Below are 23123 nucleotides of genomic sequence, written 5' to 3' on the forward strand. Positions count from 1 at the left end.
CAGAAATGCGGCAGTAAAGTCTTTTCTACTGGCACAGAACTGCAGCAGTGAAACTGTTCTTACTGACACAGTATTGCGCCAGTGATACAGTGGGTTTTTTCCAGCTTATGTGTCACAAATAATGTGGACAAAAATTATTAGAATACTTCAGCAATTTCAGTCAAGGGAATAACTAATGTCACAAATAATGTGTGGAAAAATTTTAACAATTTCATTGAATGGAAAAAATTTAACACTTACAAAATTCCGAGTTCTGTAATAATTTACAACACATGGAAGTTAACTGCCATGCACTTCATATAGTATGAATACTACACAATATCATTTAACGATGGCAAATATACAGAGAAATGTGACAACTATGTGGGCAATGCAACTTGAACCTAGGAAGTAGCACGTTTTTGTTGTTCAGAAGAGATTTTGATAACTTCTTCTGTTGGGCTTTGGTCATGATCTTCATTTTTTGGTGATCTAGCAGACACCAATTTAGACAAAGATATTTCAGGAGTCATGGTAACTCTGCCAAGGTCTGTGTGGAGGCTCAAAATTTGTTCAACTGCAGGTGGTGGGTTATCTTCTTTGTCAAATGAATTCAGCTCAGCATATGTACTATAGTTATTTGGAAAAAGTGAATTATTTCAATTAAAATGAAAAGAACAAAAATGCAGAATTAGAATGATAACAATCAAAAGGGAATATGTTAATTTTTAAGGGTAATAAAGTAGATGATTATAAACTTGTGAAACTCACGAATTCGACATTTCCCTGAACAAAGTCTGCACTAAAAGTCTACAATATCCTCTATGATTCATGTTTTCTACCAAACAATACAACTTAATGCACCCTTTTCAGGATTGTGGTGAAATTAGGAAAGTGGTGTTCCTGAATACCCTTCATCAAGAATATCTTGAAGCAGAAAACTTATAAGCATTCACCTATCAACATGTAACTGGAGAATGTACCAAGAAGTATGCAAGGTATTGATAACTAAACAGTATATAGTAATCTACATTCCATAAGACATCTCTTTTTGGCTAGAAAGCCCTTAGACACCATGAACATATAATTTGCATGTCATATAGAATTCTCAAGTTTTGAATTAGCTAGCAATTAGATGAGTTTCAATGTGTCAACACTTCTCAGGCTGACAACTATCATTTCATTAGTGGCTTTTCGGTCCATCTGGTACAAGAGGAAAAAAAAAAGACCTGGATATATTAAGCAAGAAGCCTTAGCATATCTAAGCAGCGCATATTAATAATCTTATCCTCTTCAACAAATTGATCATATATCAGTTTCTCTTCAGAAAGTGCTAATTTTCTTGCAATACAACATTCTTCATTTCCTATATGACAGTTAAAACCATAGGTTTCTAACTACCTGGTTCAATTTGGTTAAAGTTTTCTACTACTATTGTGACTTATGAATGCAGTAGAACTCCAGGACGGTTGCAAAGTCCCATTCAAGGGCTAGCTGTGGGTGATAATTTGTGTCGCCACATTCTGGGCCTTTTAGGTACAAGCTAATTCAGCCATTAGGTTGCAGAAGGTCAACGAGATTTATTGAGTGAGTGCCTGTTCAAAGTGGATGTTGTGAGTCATGGTGGTGAACAATATTCCTGCAGCAATACACTGATTATTCAAATTGTTAAGATAATGTTGTGAAGAAACCAAGTTTAATTTATCCAAAAAGCGATAAAATTCAACATTGAAAAGAGGCGTAAGGGCAATTCTGAATTGAAATTTAAGCTATTAGATCTTAGTTCATTTGCTGATAAAAATTACCAGCAGAAGTTGTTGGTAATTCTCTCAAGAACAGAGAGAGAGAGAGAGTACCTGCAGATACCACATCCATCACAATGGTATTTGCCTTTTTGAGACCTAATAAGACAAAACTAAACTGTAAGCTCATCTATATACTCATAAAGGCTACTACTCTTTATGCATAAATACTCTAAATAGACAAAAAAATCTTGTAGACACGAAAATTTGAAGACATATATCATCATCCAAGAACTTGCAATAGTATTTTCTCATGCAAATACCACAATTTATGCAATTTTGCTGAATCTGTGAGATCATTGAACACCCTTTCAGATCTATTTATCTAGTGATTTGTTCAGTATTTTATAATGTTAAACAAAAAATAGCAAAAGTCAAATTGCTAAAGGTAAACTTACATCTTGCTTCTTGCCATCTGACAAGTTGACTGAGACCACAAGAAAACTGAGCAAGTATAACACATCTAATAAATTTGCTGCAAGAATACCCGACAAGCATAATATATCTGATAAGCTGACTCATTGATATCTGATGGCGCAAATCAATAGTCATAAGCTTACAAATATAACATAACATGCATCATTTCAGTCGCTCATATGAACACGTCATTTGTTGGGAATAAATTAAACTTGAACAATGTATCTAGAATTATTAAGTAGGTACAAGTTTCTAAGAGTCTTTTGGAGTCTCAATATATTTAACGATGCATTGAATCTCCTAGAAACATGAAAAGACTAGAAGGTGAAAAGTCTTTGTGGTTGGTAGATGAAAGGATTTGTTTGTGCTATAAAATCCTAGTCTAAGAGTCATTGTACGTATGGTGTAATGATTTTTCCTTTTGAGTAATAATATTTTAGTCATTGTCTATCATTACTCTCTTCATTTTTATATTTTATTCTCTTTAAGTTGGTATCAGAGATTTGTTTGATTAAAATGAACAATTCTATTCCTTCTTCTTTCGTCCCTTAATTAACCAAGAAAAATTATGGCAATTGGAGTATCCAAATGAAAGTTATTCTTGGATCTCAAGAATTGTGGGAGATAGTCGAAAAATGCTATATTGAAGTTGAAAATGAAGAAGAAATGCCACAGTCTCAAAAAGAGAGTCTAAAAGCGTCAAGAAAGAAAGACAAGAAAGCTCTTGTGATAATTTACCAAGGAGTAACCTCAAATGAAGCCGCTTTTGAGAAGATTGCATGTACTACTTCCTCAAAGCAAGCATGGGAGATTTTGGAAAGTTCATTTAAAGGAGATGAAAAGGTAAAAAGGGTCTCTTTGCAAACTCTTCGAGGAGAGTTTGAAGGTTTGCATAAAACAGAGTCAGAATCAGTTTCCGATTATTGTTGACGAGTATTTCTATAGTTAACCAATTAAAAAGAAATGGTGAAACTATGGATGATGTTCATGTCATTGAAAAAAAAATTTGTTCTTTGGATTTAAAATTTGAGTACATTTTGGTATCCATTGAAGAATCAAAGAACTTGAATACCATGACCATTGATGAACTTACGGGCATGTTGCAAGCTTGTGAAGAAAGGCTAAACAAAAAGAAGAAAGATGTAGTTCTGGATCAAGCACTCTAGTTGAAGCTGTCTCTAAATGAGAAGAAGGAAAATTTCAAAAATCAAAGAGGTCAAGGGCGTGGTCGTAGAAAAAGTGGAAACTTTAAAAAAAGAGGCTCATATGCTCGTGGAAGAGGTGATTATTCAAGCAAGGAGAATGGCTTGAATGAAGAAAATCAAAATTTCAAAGGCTCACAAAGAAGAAGAGGTCATGGAAATCAAAGAGGAAGAGGTCGTGGAAATCAAAGAGGAAGAGGTCGTGGATATTTTTAATGCTACAATTGCCACAAACCTGGTCATATGGAAAGTAAATGTTGGTACAAAGAGGAAGAAAAATATGATGCTCGTTTGGTGTATGAAAACAAAAACCAAGAGCAAAATCATAACACTTTGTTGCTTGTGTCTCATGTTAGAAATCTTGATGATGTTTGGTACATAGACAGTGGTGCTAGCAAACATATGACAGGTAACAAAAATTTATTTTCTAAGTTGTTTGAATCTAATTATGGTGAAGTTAAAGTAGGACATGGAAATGCTTACAAAGTTAGTGGTGTTGGTGAAATAGTGTTCAAAACAAAATCAGGAAAATGGAGAAAAATGTCTGAAGTTTATTTTGTTCCTGGTTTAAAAAATAATTTGCTTAGTGTGGAGCATCTTTTGAAGAAGGGATATGACATTCATTTTCATGACATGGCTTGCTACTTGTCAAGAAAAAAACAAGTTATTGCAAGGGTTGGAGTTGCTTCAAATAATCTTTTTTCACTCACTCTTCAAAATAAGAATATGTCTTGTTTTACTAGTATTGATAATGAAATTTCTAAGCTATGGCATAATAGATATGAACACTTAAATTATGAAAATTTGAAGTTGCTCTCAAAGAAGATGGTGGTCAAAGGCTTGCCTCAAATTGATCATTTTGATGAAGTTTGTGAAGCATGCCAAGTCGGAAAGCAACACAGAAATCCATTTCCTCCTCAATCATTATGGCATGCAACAAGACCTTTGGAGCTTATTCATTCGGATTTTTGTGGTCCGATGACGGTGACATCTTTTGGAGGTAATCGTTATTTTATTTCTTTCATTGATGATTTCTCACAAAAAGTTTGGGTGTATTGTGTCAAAGAAAAATCTGAAGCTTTTCAGAAATTCAAAGATTTCAAGGCGGAAGTTGAGACATTTACTAGGCTGAAAATCAATACTTTACGGGCTGACCGCGGAGGTGAATATTTTTCAAATGAGTTTGATAAATATTACAGAGACAATGGTATTCGACATGAAATGACGGTCCGACATACACCACAACAAAATGGTGTGTGTGAAAGAAAAAATCGGACAATTATGGAAATGGCCAGATGCATTCTTAAGAAGAAAATGCTATCAAGAAGATTTTGGATGAAAGCTATTTCTTGTGCAGTTTATCTTATTAACAGATCACCAACAAGAAGCTTGAAAAATTGCACACCACATGAAGCATGGTATGGTTCAAAGCCTAGTGTTCACAATCTTAAGGTATTCGGGAGCATGGCTTATGCTCATGTTTCAGATGCTATAAGAAACAAGTTGGATGATAAATCAGAGAAGTGTATTTTCATAGGATACAATGAAAGAAGCAAGGCTTACAAGTTGTACAATCCGGTGACAAAGAAGATTATGATCAATCGAGATGTTCGATTTGATGAAAATTCTATATGTGAAGACTTAGAGGCTGAAAAGGAAAATTTGCCTTTCTTTCCTTTTGAGATTGAAGAAGAAGAGAATGATCCAACATTTAAAAGTAATGGAAATAGTGCTCAAACAGGAAATTCTTCTGTTTCCCCAAGTCCTTCATCGAGCAGCCCTATAAGAAAAATAAGAAACATCCAATAATTATATGACATCATAGAAGAAGTTAGTCAGAATGATGCCATATTTTTTGCCTTGTTTGCAGGTGAAGATCCATTTTTTTTATAAGGCATGTCAAGAAGAAAAATGGAGGAGAGTCATGAAAGAAGAAATTGATTCAATTGAAAACAATGATACATGAAAACTTGTAGACTTACCACCACACAAAAGTTCTATTGGAGTAAAGTGGGTGTACAAGACAAAGATGAATCCAGATGGCTCTATCAACAAGCACAAGGCAAAGGCTGATAGCAAAAGGGTACAAACAAAAGGAAGGAGAAGATTTTACAGAGGTATTTGCTTCTATTTCAAGACTTGAGACTGTTAGTTTAATTATTTCTTTTGCTGCTCAGAATAATTGAAAGTTTTTTCAAATGGACGTGAAATCTGCATTCTTGAATGACGTTCTTAATGAAATAGTCTATATTGACCAACCACCTGGGTTTGCCAAGGAAGGAGAAGAGAAGAAAGTGTACAAGTTGAAGAAAGCTTTGTACGGATTGAAGCAATCACTCAGAGCATGATATAGCCGCATCAATTCATATTTTGAAAAGAGTGGATTTCAAAAATGTCCATATGAGCATACTCTCTACATCAAATACAATTCGGAAGGAAGACTCATTGTTGTAAGTGTTTATGTTGATCTAATTTTTACAGGGAATGATGTGCAGATATTGGATGAGTTCAAGAACTCAATGATGGCAGAGTTTGAGATGACAAATTTGGGTGAATTGCATCATTTTCTTGGTATTGAAGTTCATCAAATCAAAAAAGGAATTTTTATTTCACAGGAGAGCTATGCAAAAGAGATCTTGAAAAAGTTCAAGATGGAGAATGTTAATCCAGTTTTGACTCCATGTGTTTCAGGTTTTAAGCTATCTAAAGAAGGTGAAGGAAAACTTGTCAATTTCACTATGTTCAGAAGTTTGGTTGGAAATCTAATGTATCTCACATCCACAAGGCCTGACATTATGTATGTTGTCAGTTTGGTGAGTAGATTCATGAAGAAGCCATATTCAAATCATTGGGAAGCTGCAAAAATAATTCTAAGATATGTGAAAGGAACTATCGATTATGGATTTTTTTATAAAACTAATGTTGTAGTTAACCTTATTAGTTATACTGATAGTGACTTAGCAGAGAGTGTTGATGACAGCAGAAATACTTAAGGTTATGTATTTAATCTTGGAAGTTGTACAATTTCGTGGAGCTAGAAGAAACAACCAATTATTGCGCTTTCTACTACGAAAGCATAATATATTGCTGCATCGTTTGCAGGTTGTCAGTTAATTTGGTTGGGTGGGATTTTGGAGAGTTTGAAGCAGAAACAAAATAAGCCAACTCTTTTTTGTGACAACTCAACTATCTCTGTTGCAAAAGATCCAGTTCTTCATAGAAAAATGAAACATATTCGAATTCGATCTCATTTTCTAAGGGAACTTATGAATGAAGGTGATGTTCATGTGGAGTACTACAGAACGAAAGATCAGAAGATAAATATTTTCACGAAGCCACTACGTGGACAAGTTTTTAAGAGAAATGTAGAAAATTTGGGCGTAAGGAGCAAGTTTAATTTAGAAGAGACATTATTGAAAATAAATTAAACTTGAACAATGTATCTAGAATTATTAAGTAGGTATAAGTTTTTAAGAGTCTTTTGGAGTCTCAATACATTTAAAGATGCATTGAATCTCCTAGAAATATGAAAAGACAAGAAGGTGAAAAGTCTTTGTGGTTGGTAAATGAAAATATTTGCTACTGCTATAAAAGCCTAATCTAAGAGTCATTGTACATATGGTGTAATGATCCTTCTTTTTGAGTAATAATATTTTAGTCATTCTCCATTATTACTCTCTTTATTTTTATATTTTATTCTCTTCACCATTTAGAGTGGAAATCAATGTTGTTAGTATGGGCCCTGTATCATTTCGATTCAGGTGAATACCGATACTCAAGTGAATTCTGAATCTGACAAAAAATAATTAAAAAATATTATGTATCAATCTGTGACACGTGTTAAAGATATTAAAATATTTTTAAATATTTTTTTACATTTATTAAAATTAGCCAATTCAAGGGTGAAGTGTATCGATTTTCTGCCGATTATATACTTATAGGCAGATACATGCCTATACGCTCTGATACTGACAACATTGGTTGGGGTACGATACAAATACAATAGGTGGACATCCTAATTAAATGACGTTATGAAACGTATGAATATTATTTTAATTATATTTTGTTGAATAATCTAGGAAAGGCCACCTAACTCATTGAGTTTCATTAGGGTAAAACTACAGGGTGTCCCGTGTCCAATAGGTAAGACACACAGCATGCACACGTGTGAGTTTGAACTTACTACAGCTGGTCGATTTGATGAATTTCACCAGCCCCTCCTGCTACAAGATCCGACCGCTATTGAGCTAATTTAATTGTAATAAAATATCACTTTTGTAAAATAAAATAAGAAAAATATTTTTCATAAATTAAATAATAAAAAAATCGCATCCCCCTATCTCGTCATTCGAACAACAACACGTCACGTATTCGTTCCGAGTCACGGTACGTATCCGTGTTTTCTGTCACAGAGACAATTTTCACAGAATTCCTCGCGCGACGCAATATGACATCGTGGGGTCCTCTCTGGTACAATAGGATCCACAGTGATGGCCGGTTTGGACCTATTTTTAACTTTTTACTTGTTTTTTTTTTTTTTGTTCAAATCAGCAGAAAATGTTGAGCAAAATCCCACTAGTAAATTTAGGGCCGGTTCATACTGAACCCACTGGCTGGAACAGTGCACTAGGTAAAGAAAGATGGTCAAGTTATGCTTGAAAGAATATTCCCAATTTCTACACTCCCTCTTGGCCATTCCAAGCATTGCAAGGGCTGATATTTCTTAACCTAGCAAAATCATTTTTAATTAAATAAAAAGAGAAATTAATAGAATATATTGATCTCAGTGAAGATTCAAGAGAAACAGCTAACACTGACTTAGATATATTCAAACTATCCCAATGAAAACATAGGATCTTCTAGATCTAAATCTATTGAGTTTGGACTTGGGGGTGGGTCCGAACTAAAATGAATCCACTATTTGAGGCTCCGAATCTGCACTATAGGGATCTTTGTATAATTCGGGTTGATTAGGCCCAGCCTGAGATGGATTTAGGTAAGATCTAGATTCATGTTGGGATTCAAACTCAGATACAATTTGAATCTGGATCCAATGAGATCCAAAAGCATCTCATATAATAAACCCAAAGAGTTGAGTTTGGATCCAAATGAAACCCAAATCACTTACCCACTTGAGTTGATTTGAGATCCAATCAGACTAACTCAACCCAAACTGCTCACATGGGTGGGGATCGGACATGTTTCTAACAGATCCCTCATCAGGTTTGGATTTAAAACACAAACCCATTCCCTCCACCACATTTAATGTATCTCATCACCTACCACCCTCATCTGTTTTCTTCTTTGACTGAAAGGAGGGCCACCCGCCCCCCTCCTCTTACCTTTTCTAGTAATCAGAGGGACACCCACCCTCCGCTTCTCTTCTATTTTTCAGCATCATGACAAGAAGAGCCGCCCAGCTCTTCTTTGTCGACCCTTATCAAGTGACGGGTTGACTCGTACTTCTCTCTTTTGTCTCTCTCTCTCTCTCTAATAGAAATTGGGACCATACGCAGGACTCTCTCTCTCCACCATTGTAACAACTGGCCCTGAAACCTAAGCAACTCTCTCTCTCTCTCTCTCCGATCAAAGCTATGACAAAGCAAGGTGAAGCAGAAAGCAAACAAGTGTTAGAAGAGCTCGCTGGCTTTGTCACTCTATACACAGACGGATCAGTTGTCCGCCATGAATCTACCGATCCTCAATCCTTACAATTTAACGTTCCCCCTGAGCCAACCAGGACCAGCAGCAGCAGCTTCTCCTGTTACGACATCACCCTCAATCCCGCCACCAACCTCTGGGCTCGCATCTTCTTCCCTCCACCACCACCACCCGGAGAACCCGCAGCCGCCCGCCCCATAGCCCTCTACTTCCACGGCGGAGGCTTCTGCTTCGGCTCACCCTCATGGAGGTTGTACCACACCGCCGTCGGTCATTTCTGCCTTCTCACAGGGGCAATCTGGGTATCCCCTACTTACCGTCTCGGCCCTGAGAACCGCCTTCCGGCGGGGTTCCACGACTGCCTTGAGTCGCTCAGCTGGCTCCGCCGTCTGTCCGAGTCGCCATGCTCCGTTGATGACGACTCGCCAGTGTCCCTCCTCTCCCGTCTCGGTGACTTCCGCCATGTGTTCCTCGTCGGCGACAGCGCCGGCGGGAACTTTGCCTACCACGTCGCGCTGGAAGCATCCCGGGATGAGTCGATGTCCGAGACGTTCCGGGTCCCGGGGTTGGTGATGTTGCACCCGGGGATTATCAGGGAGGAGCGGAGCGAATCGGAGGAGAACGGTTCGGAGAGGGCGCTGGTAAATATCGAGACGGTGGATACTGCGGCGAGGATGGTGCTGCCGGAGAGGGAGAGTAAAGACTACTTCCTATTGAACCCAGGCGTGCCCAACGTGCGGGAGGTGAGGCTGCCCCCTTGCTTGATGTCCATAGGTGGTGCAGACATCTTCAGGGATCGGCAGGCCGAATTCTGCAAGAGAATGAGGGAGGAGGGACAGGTGGTGGAGGTGGTGACGCAGGAGGAGATGGGCCACTGTTTTTTCATGACTGATGAGTTCAAAAGAACTAGTGAGGCTGTGGACTTAATCAGCAAGATGGCCGCCTTCATCAGATGTGATAAGTGAAATAATTAACGAGAAAGAGAGAGAGAGAGAGATGATTTTATTGGTCCAAATAAGGATGATCATTTGATCATTGTAGGTGTTTGGTTGTGCGTCGTTTTCGCCATATATATGGTCCTTGTGAAAGCGTTGTTCTCATATTGGTGGCTTTAATCTTAAATGTGTTCAATTTGGTAGCTTAAACTAAACCTGGTGGAGATTCTAATTACATTTTTCTGTCCCCACATATTATTTAAACCAAACAAACGATTTGTTGGCTGTCCTTATCTATCATGTCATGCATAGAGAAATTGGTAGGTGTGCCTCAACTCTTTGGTTGGATCCCATGCACATGGAGCAAAGCAGGTTATATGCTCCCCCCCTCCCCAACAGGGCCAGTACTCCATCCCATGTTCAGGTGTTCTGAAAGAGCACCACGTATAAGATGCAGACCGGCATGTATCCTTATGTGTGTTCGCATCATATTGCATCATAATTTGGTGTCGTCGCAAAGACTTAAGTACCCTTTACCGTCATTCTCTTCTTTTTCCTCGAACGGATGTAAATGCCCTTCATCTAGAAAACTGAATCGACGGTTCGTGAAAAGGACAAAACTGCCCTCCATCGTTATCGCGCCAAAATGTTCTGCAAAGTTGGCATATGTAGCAAGTTGTATGTTGCAGGATTTAAATAGTTCAAAACAATTCATTCTCGTCCTAAGCAGAAAACTTTACCGGAGCATACTTTGCTTTCATCTGTGTACAACGGAGCATCATTTCTTTTGTTCCAGAGCATCTGTTTCTATCTTACGCGCAGTCGCAACATCGTTACCATCTTTTGTTGTATATTAGTTGTTACTGTTGCTTACTCTACAGTTGGAATATCCAAAATCCTATCGTTTCGGTGAGTTTCGTGCAAGGTTTCGTTATTCAATCTTAAGCTTGCTTCTTATATCACGATTTGTAAGTTTGATAAATCTTACAACGATGTGTACTTACACTACAAGAAAATCGTGGATTAGCGATGGCTTATATCCATCGTTAATCCATCGCTAAGTCGTCGCTAAACTGTTTAGCGACGGATTAGCGATGGATAGAGGCCATCGCGAATTTTTGCTCGCTAATTAGCGGAAAAACTTATATGTCGTTAATTCCGTCGCTAATTTGCGACAGATAATGTCCGACGCTAATCCGTCGCTAAATTTAAAAAAAAAAATGATCCCTGTCGGGCGGTATTCCAGCAGCAATAAGCCGAAAATATACCGCACCCGACAGGCGGTCCTTCGTGAACCGATGCTCTCCGACACCATCCTCCATGAACCAGCGTCGCCGTCATCTTCCTTGAACCAGCGTCGCCATCCTCCGTGAACCGGCATCATCATCCTCCGTGAACCGACGCCGACATCCTCCAGCGATCGCCGACTGTCCTCCGGAGTCACCATCCTCCATGAACCGGTGCTCTCCGGCGTTGCCGTCCTCCATGAACCGGCACCGTCATCTTCCGTGAACCGGCGTCGCCATCTTCCTCCGTGAACCGGCGTTGTCGTCCTCCGTGAACCGGCGCCGACGTCCCCCAACGATCGCCGACTGTTCTCCGGCATTGTCGTCCTCCGTGAACCGGCGCCGACGTCCTCCAACGATCGTTGACTGTCCTCCGGCGTCACCGTCTTCCACTCTCCAACGCGCTCTACGACGTCGTCGTCCTCCGAAGAAGTCGGCTTAAATCGAGCGCGATCGATTTAAATTTCGAACAGGGAGAGAGGGAAAATTTCGCGCTCGGTTTAAATAGAAAATTAGCGAGGGATTTAGCGAGGGAATTTTTCCGTCGCTAATTAGCGACGGATTAGCGACGAAAAAATTCTCTCGCTAAAATGTTTTTCTTGTATTGAGAATTAGCGACAAAACAATTGTTGTTGTTAATCCGTCGCTACTTAGCGACAGATTAGCTAGAGAAAACTTTCAACACTAATCTGTCGCTACTTAGCGACGGATTCATGAAGAAAGTTTTCTCTAGCTAATCTGTCTCTAATTTGCGACGGAAAAAATCCATCGCAAATTTCTGTCGCTAATTAACATTTTTCTTGTAGTGTTATGAACCCAAATATTGCGATGATTTGTAATCATGATGATCGTTTAATGTATTGTGCAGGTTAGCAATGTCTGCGGCTCATCAGAGAAGAGATGCCCCGTTGTTCTATGGTTTGTGTATTAGAGAAGTGATCCGTCAATCTCATCTATCTAAGGTTTTTGAGAGGTACCAAAATATACTTAAGATTGAAAACGATGAAGACAGGGCAGAAGCCTTGAAATTGTATTATGTGGAGGATTATCCCTCAGATATTGAGGTTGCGGACCAAAGAAAGAATGCTGAAGAACTAAAGATGCAGAAGAAGGATGACCAAGAGAAGGCTAAGCAAAGAAATAAGGAGGAGAATGAAAAGAAAAGGAGAAGGAAGATGGCAGAGCAGAGGGAAAGGCAAAAAAAAAATGAGGATGAGAGGGAAAGGAAATTTAACAATGCAATGAAGGATGCTAAGGCGGAATTGGAGATGATGTACTTGGAGCATAAAGCAAGGCAAAACAGGGTAAAGCTACCAAAGGAGGCGGAAGAGAGGCGAAGGCAAATGAATAAGGAGGAGGAAGAGAAAGAACGAAAAAAGATTGAGGTTGAGGAAGAAAAGGAAAGGCAAAGGAGAGAGAAGGAGTTTGAGGAAAGGAAGGAAATACAAAGGAAGGAGAAGGAGGATGAGGAAAAGAAGGAAAAGCAACGAAAGGAGAAGGATGAGGAGAAACAAAAGGAAAGAGAAATAAAGAAGCAGAAGGAGGAAGTGGAGAAAAGAAGGAAACAAGATGAGGAAGAGAAAGAAAGGCGAAGGAAGAAGGAGGATAAGAAAAGGAAGGAGAGAGAAAGGAAAAAGAAGAAGCACGAGAAAAAGAAGCAGAGAGAAAGGAAGAAGGAGGAGGAACAAAAGGAAAGAGAAATGAAGAAGCAAAAAGAGGAAGTGGAGGAAAGAAGGAAACAAGATGAGGAAGAGAAAGAAAGGCGGCGGAAGAAGGAGGACGAGAAAAGGAAGGAGAGAGAAAGGAAAAAGAAAGAGCACGAGAAAAAGAAGCAGAGAGAAAAGAAGGAGAATGAGGAAGAGGAACAAAATGAAAGAGAAAGGAAGAAGCAGGAGGAGGAAGTGGAAGAAAGAAGGAAACAAGATGAGGAAGAGAAAGAAAGGCGGCGGAAGGAGGGAGAAAGGAAGGAGAAGGAGCACGAGAAAAGAAAGCAGAGAGAAAGGAAGGAGAAGGAGAAGGATGAACAAAAGGAATAAGAAAGGAAGAAGCAGGAGGAGGAAGTGGAGGAAAGAAGGAAACAAGATGAGGAAGAGAAAGAAAGGCGGTGAAAGGAGGAGGACGAGAAAAGGAAGGAGAGAGAAAGGAAGGAGAAGGATCACGAGAAAAAGAAGCAGAGAGAACGGAAGGAGAAGAAGGAGAAGGAACAAAAGGAAAGAGAAAGAAAGAAGCAGGAGGAGGAAGTGGAGGAAAGAAGGAAACAAAATGAGGAAGAGATAGAAAGGCGGCGGAAGGAGAATGAGGACGAGAAAAGGAAGGAGAAGGAGCACGAAAAAAAAGAGAGAAAAAGGAAGACGGTGGTGGAGCCGGTAGAGAAGGAAAGGTAAAGGCAGTTGGAGGCAGTGGACCCACAAGAAAGGCCTAGGTTGGAGGGAGAACGGGAGAAAAGAGCGACCAAGGTAAATAAATTTGTCCTGTCTGTGAAGATTTAATAATATGTTAAGCAATTTTGGTATAGCGATTACTGTGTTAGGTATTAATATGTATAGCGATTACTGTGATAGTTTGTGTGCAATCAATATGATTTATAGCAATTAGTAGAATATTATTTATAAGTACAAATGGTACTAATTTACAATTGGTAGAAATAATACGTTATTTTGTGTTATAGGGAGGTCACAAGAGAAGTAGAGCACCAAGTGAAAAGCTCGAAGGTCAGTGTCAATGGCATGTAGTGATGTCATGGTATGGTCAGCTGAGTGCATATCAGAATGACCGATTACGAAATATGCACTTCAGTGGCCTTTTGGACCAACAATATTTTGAAACTTGCTGGAATACCATGACCCACATGGTAAATAAGTGGAATGATAAGACGAACACATTTCAGTTTGATTCTTTTGAGATCACCATGACTTTGGAAGATGTGGTGAGGATCACTAACCTTAAGTGCAATGGCAGTGCTGTCCTATTACGGCATTCAAACTATAACACAAGGGAAAAATACACGGCCCTTTTAGGAATGTCGATGGACGAATGGAGTCAATGTATTTTTGGTGGAATCAATTTCACATCAATGAAAGTCTTATTTTTTCGTAATAAATAGAAAGGCTGCTCCGCTACTTGTGCATCTGAAATAGCTGACCAAGAGTTGTGCGACTTCCTACTTTATTTTTTTGGTCTTACATTATTTTTCGATTGTTCTGGTTCGAGAATAAGTTGCATGTGGCTGCAGTACGTGGCAGACTTAGACGAAGTCGATAACTATGCCTGGGGTGCCGCTATGCTCGCACACTTGTACAGTCAACTCTACTGTGCGAGTAATGGTACGAAAACAGTCGAAGGATTTTGGCCATTTGTTCAAGTATTTGTTTATTATATACTTGGTAATTGTAAACTACACTCATTAAAGGTTGTAGTGTTACTAATATATTGTTTTTGTTAGGCTTGGACTTGGGAACATATTATCCCATTGTGTCCACGTTTGTGGCCCTACGATTTGTGGTTTTCCAAAGATCGGTTGCTGGGCTGGAATAAACGTCATTGTTCATAATGCTAAGTTCATTTTAGATGGGTTGCAACTAAATGAGGTAAACATTCTAAAATTGTTTACAATCGTGTCAGCATTTATCATTGAGTATTATAAATCGTTGTAATGTTTAGCATTCTTAAGTAATCATCGCTGCAAGATTGTCTTTCGTAGTACATATCGTTGTCGTCATATCATGCTTAAGTAAATTATAATATATTTGTCATTCGTTATTAAAAAGAATTACCATTATACAGATTTTATGGAGACCGTATAGAGATGGGGAGGACGATGACCAAGACGTTGTTGCCGAGGCTGCTAGATTGTCTGACCGCGATTTGTGGTTGTTTTGCAATTGTGAAGCCGAGTTGCAGCATGGTAGTCGAGTTCTCCTACAATCTGGCTTGGGGCAGTCTATCCCAAATAAGCCTTTGTAAGTGAGAAGGAAGATGAATAGCGATGGGTGCAGGAATGTGAATTGGCGCGATCTCTACAGGGACGAATTATTAATTTGGAACTCAGGTGGTGTTCGTGCCATATAGTATGATTATGAAGGGCAACAATTTGATCACTTCTATTTCGAAAGGTATTGGGAACCAATGCGGCGAAATCTGAAGTTTGAGAAAATTGGGAACCCATGCCTCCCAACTGCCCCCTCTCATGTTGCAGCCCAGCCTCTACAACCAAAACGTCGTCTCTCTCCGGTTACAACAACGATTCCCTCAATAACAAAGCGCGATGAAGAGCAAACACTTGCTACAAAAGAGAACATTGTCTTTGCCGCAAGGTTCGAACTTATAGAGAGGGAGAATAAGAAATTAAGGACAAAAGTAAGCAATATGGGGATACAATTGAACTCAATGGTAGAGAACGTTGTTTTAGTAAGATGGACGCAACCAAGAGGCCACCCAGGATAGACAGTCCACCAATAAAAAGAGAGAGACAAGTCTATGATATTTCATTTGATTCGTCAAGTGCCATAGAATAAACCCTAGATATTCTTTTTTATCACGATAGGTATTTGTTGTAATTGTATAATTAATTGTCGTAGCACGACATTCTTTTATTGTTTAATTCTTTATTATTACATCTACCAGACCCGTTTCGTCTGTGGATCTCGTAATTAAATAAACTTTAATCGAAAATAGATGTCTATTGTTCAGAAATCGTGGCATTGCCTAACCTCCTTGATTGATTGAAAATCACAATATAAGTCACAATTTAACTCATCATTTTTGAATGACAGTCGCAATAGATGTCAGATTGGCACGAGTAATATTGTCCACAAATCGCAATATAACTCATCACTTTTTAATGAAAATCGCAGAAAACATGCGATTTATGCGGTCAACATGGTCCCGTAATCGACGTTAGGAAATGATTAAGGTTGCCATCGTTATGATAGAGCATTTCTGCTCAGCAATCGTTGTATTTGTCTCCGCCTCGATAGAAAATCGCAAAAAAGATTTGTGATGTATGCCATGAACAATAATTGAACGAGTTCTGACGTCGTAAATGATAACAGTCAATAGCGATAAGAAAAGTTTGATGCTCAGAAATCACTATTGATGATCATAAGTAAATTGCAATCGCGCAATAGGATGTTGGTGAGCCAAAATCGGTACGATATGGTTCTCGGTCAGAAATCGCTCATTGCAGGGACACCTTCAATGCAAACCGCGAAATAGGATTGCAATTCATGAGGTCAATAACGCAAACGGCAATGGCTTGTAATAATCGACCTTTGTAAATGGTGTAAGTCAACATCGATTTGTGGTGTTAAATGATACTAGTTTAAAGCGATAATGAACGTTTGTTGTTAAAAACCCGATAAGGAAAATATGTGGCATGAATATATCAATGTATATATATATATATGATAATCAATATAATAGTCATCAAAGATTATTCATACCTGGAAAACGGGTTTGTTCGGGTCGGGTCAATCTCCCACTCAACTATTGTTATAATATGAAGTCAAAACGACGGTTTTTTAATTATTTAAAACACAATCATTTAATTTGCGGATTGTTTTCGAAAAAGGTCGGCATGTGAAACGACAATTTTTTAATTATTTAAAATGCAATCATTTAATCTCAGGGCGGTCATCGAAAAAGGGCGGCATGTGAAAAGACATATTTTTTTTATTTAAAACACAATCATTTAATTTGCAGGCGGTTATCGAAAAAGGGTGGCATGTTAAAGGATGTTTCCTTTATATTTGACTGACGGTGATTCCGTATCTGCGTTGCAAAGGTGGCATCGATATCTTCGACCAGGCATGGCACCGAAGAAGAGGACAATGGGAGCAATACGACCAGGCATGACGACAAAGGAGAGGACGATGAAAGCAATGCGACCAGGCATGATGCCAAATGAGAGGACGATGGGAGCAATATGACCAGGCACGACGCTCAAGAAGAAGACAACCACATCCACAGTACCAGCACTAGCGCTTAAGACGTATATTTTTTTAACCTCCTGACCGGTTTAGTCAACATTTGCCTTTTCATTTCGTATTTCGATTTGTATTGTTTACTGTAGAAAATAATTTCAATGTCGAATTCTGAATACTACGCTCATGGTGCAATCAGTGTAACATCCATATACAAGGGTGGGCGGCAACGCCCTAACGAGTTCGTAGATGACATCGAGCAGATGCAAGATGAATTTGCAGACGGGAACGCTATCAGTAATTTTGTATGTATGTAACCACTATCATTTTTAAGGTCATCGATTTGTATGTTTTGTACGTATATTGCTTCAATGTACTTCATTACAAATACGCTGCAATCAACGTCATTATTTTGTAAAGGAGCATGGTATACCGTGCGTTAGATCCACTCGCTAACATTGACTCCCAAAATGGCTTTGATGAAACCGATCTGAGAATAATGTGGCCGAAAGTAAATTCATGACCCCAGTACACGACACGATACTCATATAGATGGAATCTTACGAGATGGGAAATGTCAAGCCATAAACCACTATCAACTTCCAATGAATTATAACACTATAGTTGTTTTTCGTATAAATTCATCATGTATAAGACCCAATGCTTTTCAGATTGCCAGAATGTAGGAATCAATATCTGCAAATGGATCGTAAAAATGTTATTAGCACTGTTATGTTGTAACCTTGCACTCTAGGTTTGTTTACTTACTTTTTCACTTGACAAAAGGTCTCTGCAATGATTACCATTAACCCAATAAGGTAGGTCGTCTTTAAATCCATTGGAATATGGCAAACGACATAAGATAGTCTGCAAACCGAAACATTGTTAACAACAATGTTAACATACAAATCAACTAGACTAAATCAATAACCAAAAGCAACATAAAATACAATCAATATATCATGAAATGCGGGCTGACAATGCTTATAGTCTTGCTTGGTGCGTTGCTTTTAATATAACTGATGAAATTAGATATAGTCTGTTTGCAATAAATATGGTGTTGTTAACGTACGTACACATTGTTGAGAAACTATATTTTGATGACACACAATATGATACACTGTCATATTTGATTTAATATGATATGATAATATGTCTTCTTGAAAAATGTTATATTATGACTGAATATGCTTTTCCATGTATCTAACGAGTATTTGATGCAAGGATATCTAATCATAAAGGGATGGAGACCTCCTGTTCAAGTACAATCGTGGTGCAATCATACTTCTTGAAGAAAAAGCTTGTTGAGCCATGTGTTCTTAAAGATTATCTAAAGAGATCGGCTTCCTCAAGATGAAGACTTTTTTCTTCTTTAGAGTCATATGTAACAAAACCTTCAGAAGCATGCATATTGCATATTACATAAAAGTCACTCATTCCCAAAAGCTATATTTCATAAAAGTATACGATAGTTTCAAAAAGCACCTTTTTTGAAAACCAATAATTGTACCTTCTTACAACCCTTTATGAAAAAAGTATTTTGACATGATATATTAGCTCATGATTTCAAAAAGTAATAATTGTACCTTCTATCATGTACAAGACAACTTGAAAAGTAATGATTTTAAATAAGTAAGAAAAAGACAAAACATAGAAATCGGCTAGACAAAGAAAAACAAATATAATATGTTTAGAAAAGAGTTTAGTTACCTTTTTACAACTCAAGAATGTCGACTTACTTGAAGTCATCATTCTCTTTGTAAAACTTTAAATACCTCCTCTAAAAAATCCTTTTAGAAATAACTATCTTAATCCCACTCAAGAATGTCAACTTGCTTAAAGTCGTCATTCTCTCTGTAGACATTAAATAGCACATCATAAAAACAACTCTTGATATGACTATTTACAAAATAAAGATCTCAAAGCATTTATTGTACTTACACTCATTTAAATAAAGAAGTGACAATTTCTAATAAAATACTTAAGTACTACAAATCATTAATTAGAATAAAGACAAATCTACATGATGATACATCCAACGTTCAATGTACTATTGTAAGAAAAAGACTTTTTACATAAACTATATAATACCTAAAATATTACAACGACTAGTGTACCTCATATACTACTTTTATGAAAAGAAGACTTTTTCGAATATTCATAAAGATATTTTTGAAATGACTTGACATCTCACATCCCAAAAAGACTATCATTTCAAAAAGACAACGACTATTTTTCTAAGGCTATATAAACACAATCAAATTACTTATTTCACAAGGGACAAGTGAGCTTACAACGAGAAAAAATCCTATTCGATATTTGAAAGAGAGCCTTGAAAAAGAAAAAGAAAAGAAAGAGAAAAAGTCAAGAATAACATTTTGACAAAGAGTATCTTCTAAGTGAAAAGAATAGAACATTCTGAGAATCCTTCAATCGTGCATACATATCATTCTGAAGGTTCTATAGGAAGTATTGTAACTTTCTGTTATTCACTGTATTCCTTCTTTGTTGAAAGAAGTAGACCTCTGAGAAAGAGGGTGTTGTCCTTCTCTGTTGAGAGAAGAAGACCTATGTGAAAGAGGGTGTGCTCCTTCTCTGTTGAGAGAAGAAGACCTCTGTGAAAGAGGGTGTTTCCCTTCTCTGTTGAGAGAAGAAGACCTCTGAGGAAGAGGGTGTTGTACTATTTATCCAGTAACTCGGATGTTATAATGGAAAGCTCAAGTGGTTTGCTTGGGGACTGGATGTAGGTCTAGGACTTGACCGAACCAGTATAAATTATGTGTTTTATGTGTTGTGCCTTATTGCATTTTATTTTTATTTTATCGATCTTTATCGTATTTCACTATTCACCGCCCCTCTAGTGGAATTTCATTTGGTATCAGAGTAGGTTTGCTGGTTTCGACATAACAAGTCTTCCAGCACAAATGGCATCTACCTTTGATGCTCGTGATATTGAAGGTCAACACACATCTCATCCTCCTTTCTTCAATGGCTCCAACTATGGATACTGGGTGAAGACGAAGGTTGAGACTGACTATCATTGAGCTGAGATCTTATAAAGATGATTAATAAGTAACAATTTTTATATCAACATATAAGCAAAAATATAACGAATTCTTATATTTAAATATAACACAAAGGCATCTACCTAATGATGTCCCACAACCTCTACTTAGTCCTCGATGATTGGGTGTTCGACCACAGTGACCTCCACGAACTATATTCTAACAAATAAAAATGTTATTTGGATTAGTTACATAACTTTTAATCTTAGTATGAACATGACATGTGCCTGAAATATAAAGATTTAAAGGTCCTACATGAATCCTCATCACTTGGTATGTATTACAAGATGCAATTCACTAGCTTGAGTATATTTCATCATCACTTGTTTGACTTTCACATTCTTCTTCTTCCTCCTCTTCTTTGTCATCTTCGTCTTCTTCTTTATTAGGCGCCCATCCACTTAGTATATCATTTGGATCACATTCTTCCATACGTATATCATCGAACAATGGAGATGTGACATACAAACCATGTGTGACATCGTGATCATAAGAGAATTCATACATATCGTCTGATTGATAGTAATCACCTTATTCAACAATCTTGTCTTCTTATAACTGATCATACTCGGGGTATAGTTTAGACTTCACCTTGCAAACTGCCCACCATTCATTTCTATCTGACTTCCTTGTATTCGGATATAAAGTATAGTAAACTTGTTGAGCTTGCGAGGCTAATATGAATAGTTCATATGTTTCAAACCTTGATTTATGATTCACCACTATAATGTATGAGGCTTTTTCAACTCTTGTTGTTGTGGGATCAAACCAATGACACTTGAATAAAGTTACCATGTTATTTATGCCTAAGTAAGTCAACTCTATTATTTCTTCAATAACACTGTAGTAGTCAAGTTCATTTTCACCGTAACTGCTACCCTTGACACACACGCCACTATTCATCGTTGACTTGTTTATACCGTAGTCTTTTGTATGGAATCGATAACTATTTATAATGTACATGTTGTAACATTGCACAACTTTGGTTGGGTCATTTTGTAAATCACATAATCCTTGGTTATTAACATCATCATGGCGGACATACAAGCATAAACAATGACTATAAATACGACCAATCAAGTAACATGTTATTTACACAGAAAGAATGCATGTCATCGTCCTTATCAACTCTTTCAACCATGCCCACAACTTATTTTCACATTCTTTTTGTACTTCTAAATCAGTGAGATGTAGAAGTTCTCTTCGCAACTTCAGATCAAATTGTCTGCACATAGAGAACTTAGTGTAATATATTATATATACTTACTTGATGTAGGGGTCGATCTCTGAGCAATTAAAAATGAGTGACTTGTATAACACTTCTTTTGACCTCGTGCTATCATTGCCCATTGTCTTTGGCTTGAACCGAAGATGCCCACATGATCTGATATTTTCTTGATCTTTAAAATACAATATGCAGTGATTTGGACAAACATCTAGCTTTTGATAGCCCATACCTAGAGCGTTGACCATAACCTTCGCACGATAAACATTTTGTGGCAATTTATCATCTTTGGGCAACATACTCTTCACAATAGAGCACAAATGGTCAAAACATGATTGACTCAAATTATACTCTGAGTTCAAGTTCAGTAGTTGAAGAACTGCAGACAAGATAGTATGACTCTCGCAACAATTTCATGGTGACTTATCAACATCTCTAAGTAAGTCATAAAATCTACTAGTTGCATCATTTGGTGCTTCTTTCTCTACCCTAGTTAGTACATCACTAGGACCCATAGTAGAACCTAGTTCTGGTCTTGCGACATCAAATATCAAATCTACATATAGATTATTGTGCATCACATCCACTTGTACGCCATTTTTTTTCCAAAATTCTTCATCATGAAGCATCCAATTCTGGTAACCACTCACAAAACCCTTCTTGTATAGGTGATGTCTAACGCCATGAGGTTCTATAAATCTATTGTTCTTATATATCGTGCAGGGGCACCTTTTCCGACTGATAGGATCCACTATACTGATACTTGCCATTGCAAATTAAATAAAACTATCGATATCATTCATATATTTGAGTGAAACCTCATTATCAACTATCATACGATACATCCATTCACGGTTTGCAACAAGGGCGAGTGTTTTGTCCCCACTAATTGATAGGTAATAGTGACAACATAAATATCATATCATTATTACTCTATTATAGTCATGCATCTTACCGTTATTGCTTCATCAATAACGGCATGCTAGACCAGGCCTTAAATGTTTTACTCTTGCACACATCTTGTTGTTATTGCTTATATTTACAACGATAACATCACAATGTCACCGTTGAAGATTTATTTATAACGGTGAGATTATCTAACCGTTAAATATTATTGTTAAAATACTTTAACATCTATATTTAACAGACAAGGGATCTTGTTGTTATAGTTCAATAATAGTGAGATCTTAATCTAAATGTTATATGGTTTCACTCTATAATGGTGAGAGTAATATCTATATATGTATAACAATGAGATTCTCTGTCGTTAAAACACTTTGACGATAATATTTAATGGCCACAAAATCTTGTTGTTATAGATCAATAACGATGAAATTTGAATCACGCTATTATAGGGTTTTACTCTATAACAATACAGGCTATGTCTCCATTATAGAGTATTTAAGATGGGCCCGATGGGCCCTTTTTTTTATTTCTCTCTCTCACTCCCTTTCTCCCTCTTTAAACTCGTTGGACCACCTTCAATCCTCCTCCCTGCTTGGATGACATTGCCACTGACGACCTTCTGATCCTCCTTAGGTGACACCGTCGATGACCACATAAATTATTCATTTATGGAGTCAATTTTTCTAGGGTTTTGTCCTAGAACATTTATTTTTCAGCATTTGTG

The 23123-nt window shown here is 37.6% G+C and overlaps 1 protein-coding gene across 1 annotated transcript; it reads left to right on the forward strand.

The window, feature by feature from the left end:
• Window positions 1-8955: 8955 nt before the first annotated feature.
• On the forward strand, window positions 8956-10211 carry LOC149822818 (strigolactones hydrolase CXE15-like). Its single transcript, XM_089981276.1, has one exon. The coding sequence runs from the start codon at window positions 8995-8997 to the stop codon at window positions 10024-10026; it is 1032 nt and encodes a 343-aa protein (XP_089837402.1). The 5' UTR covers window positions 8956-8994; the 3' UTR covers window positions 10027-10211.
• The last annotated feature ends 12912 nt before the right edge of the window (window positions 10212-23123 follow it).

This window comes from Nuphar pumila, chromosome 11 (genome assembly GCF_984573655.1).
Source record: "Nuphar pumila chromosome 11, dmNupPumi1.hap1.1, whole genome shotgun sequence".
NCBI classification, from domain to species: Eukaryota; Viridiplantae; Streptophyta; class Magnoliopsida; order Nymphaeales; family Nymphaeaceae; genus Nuphar; species Nuphar pumila.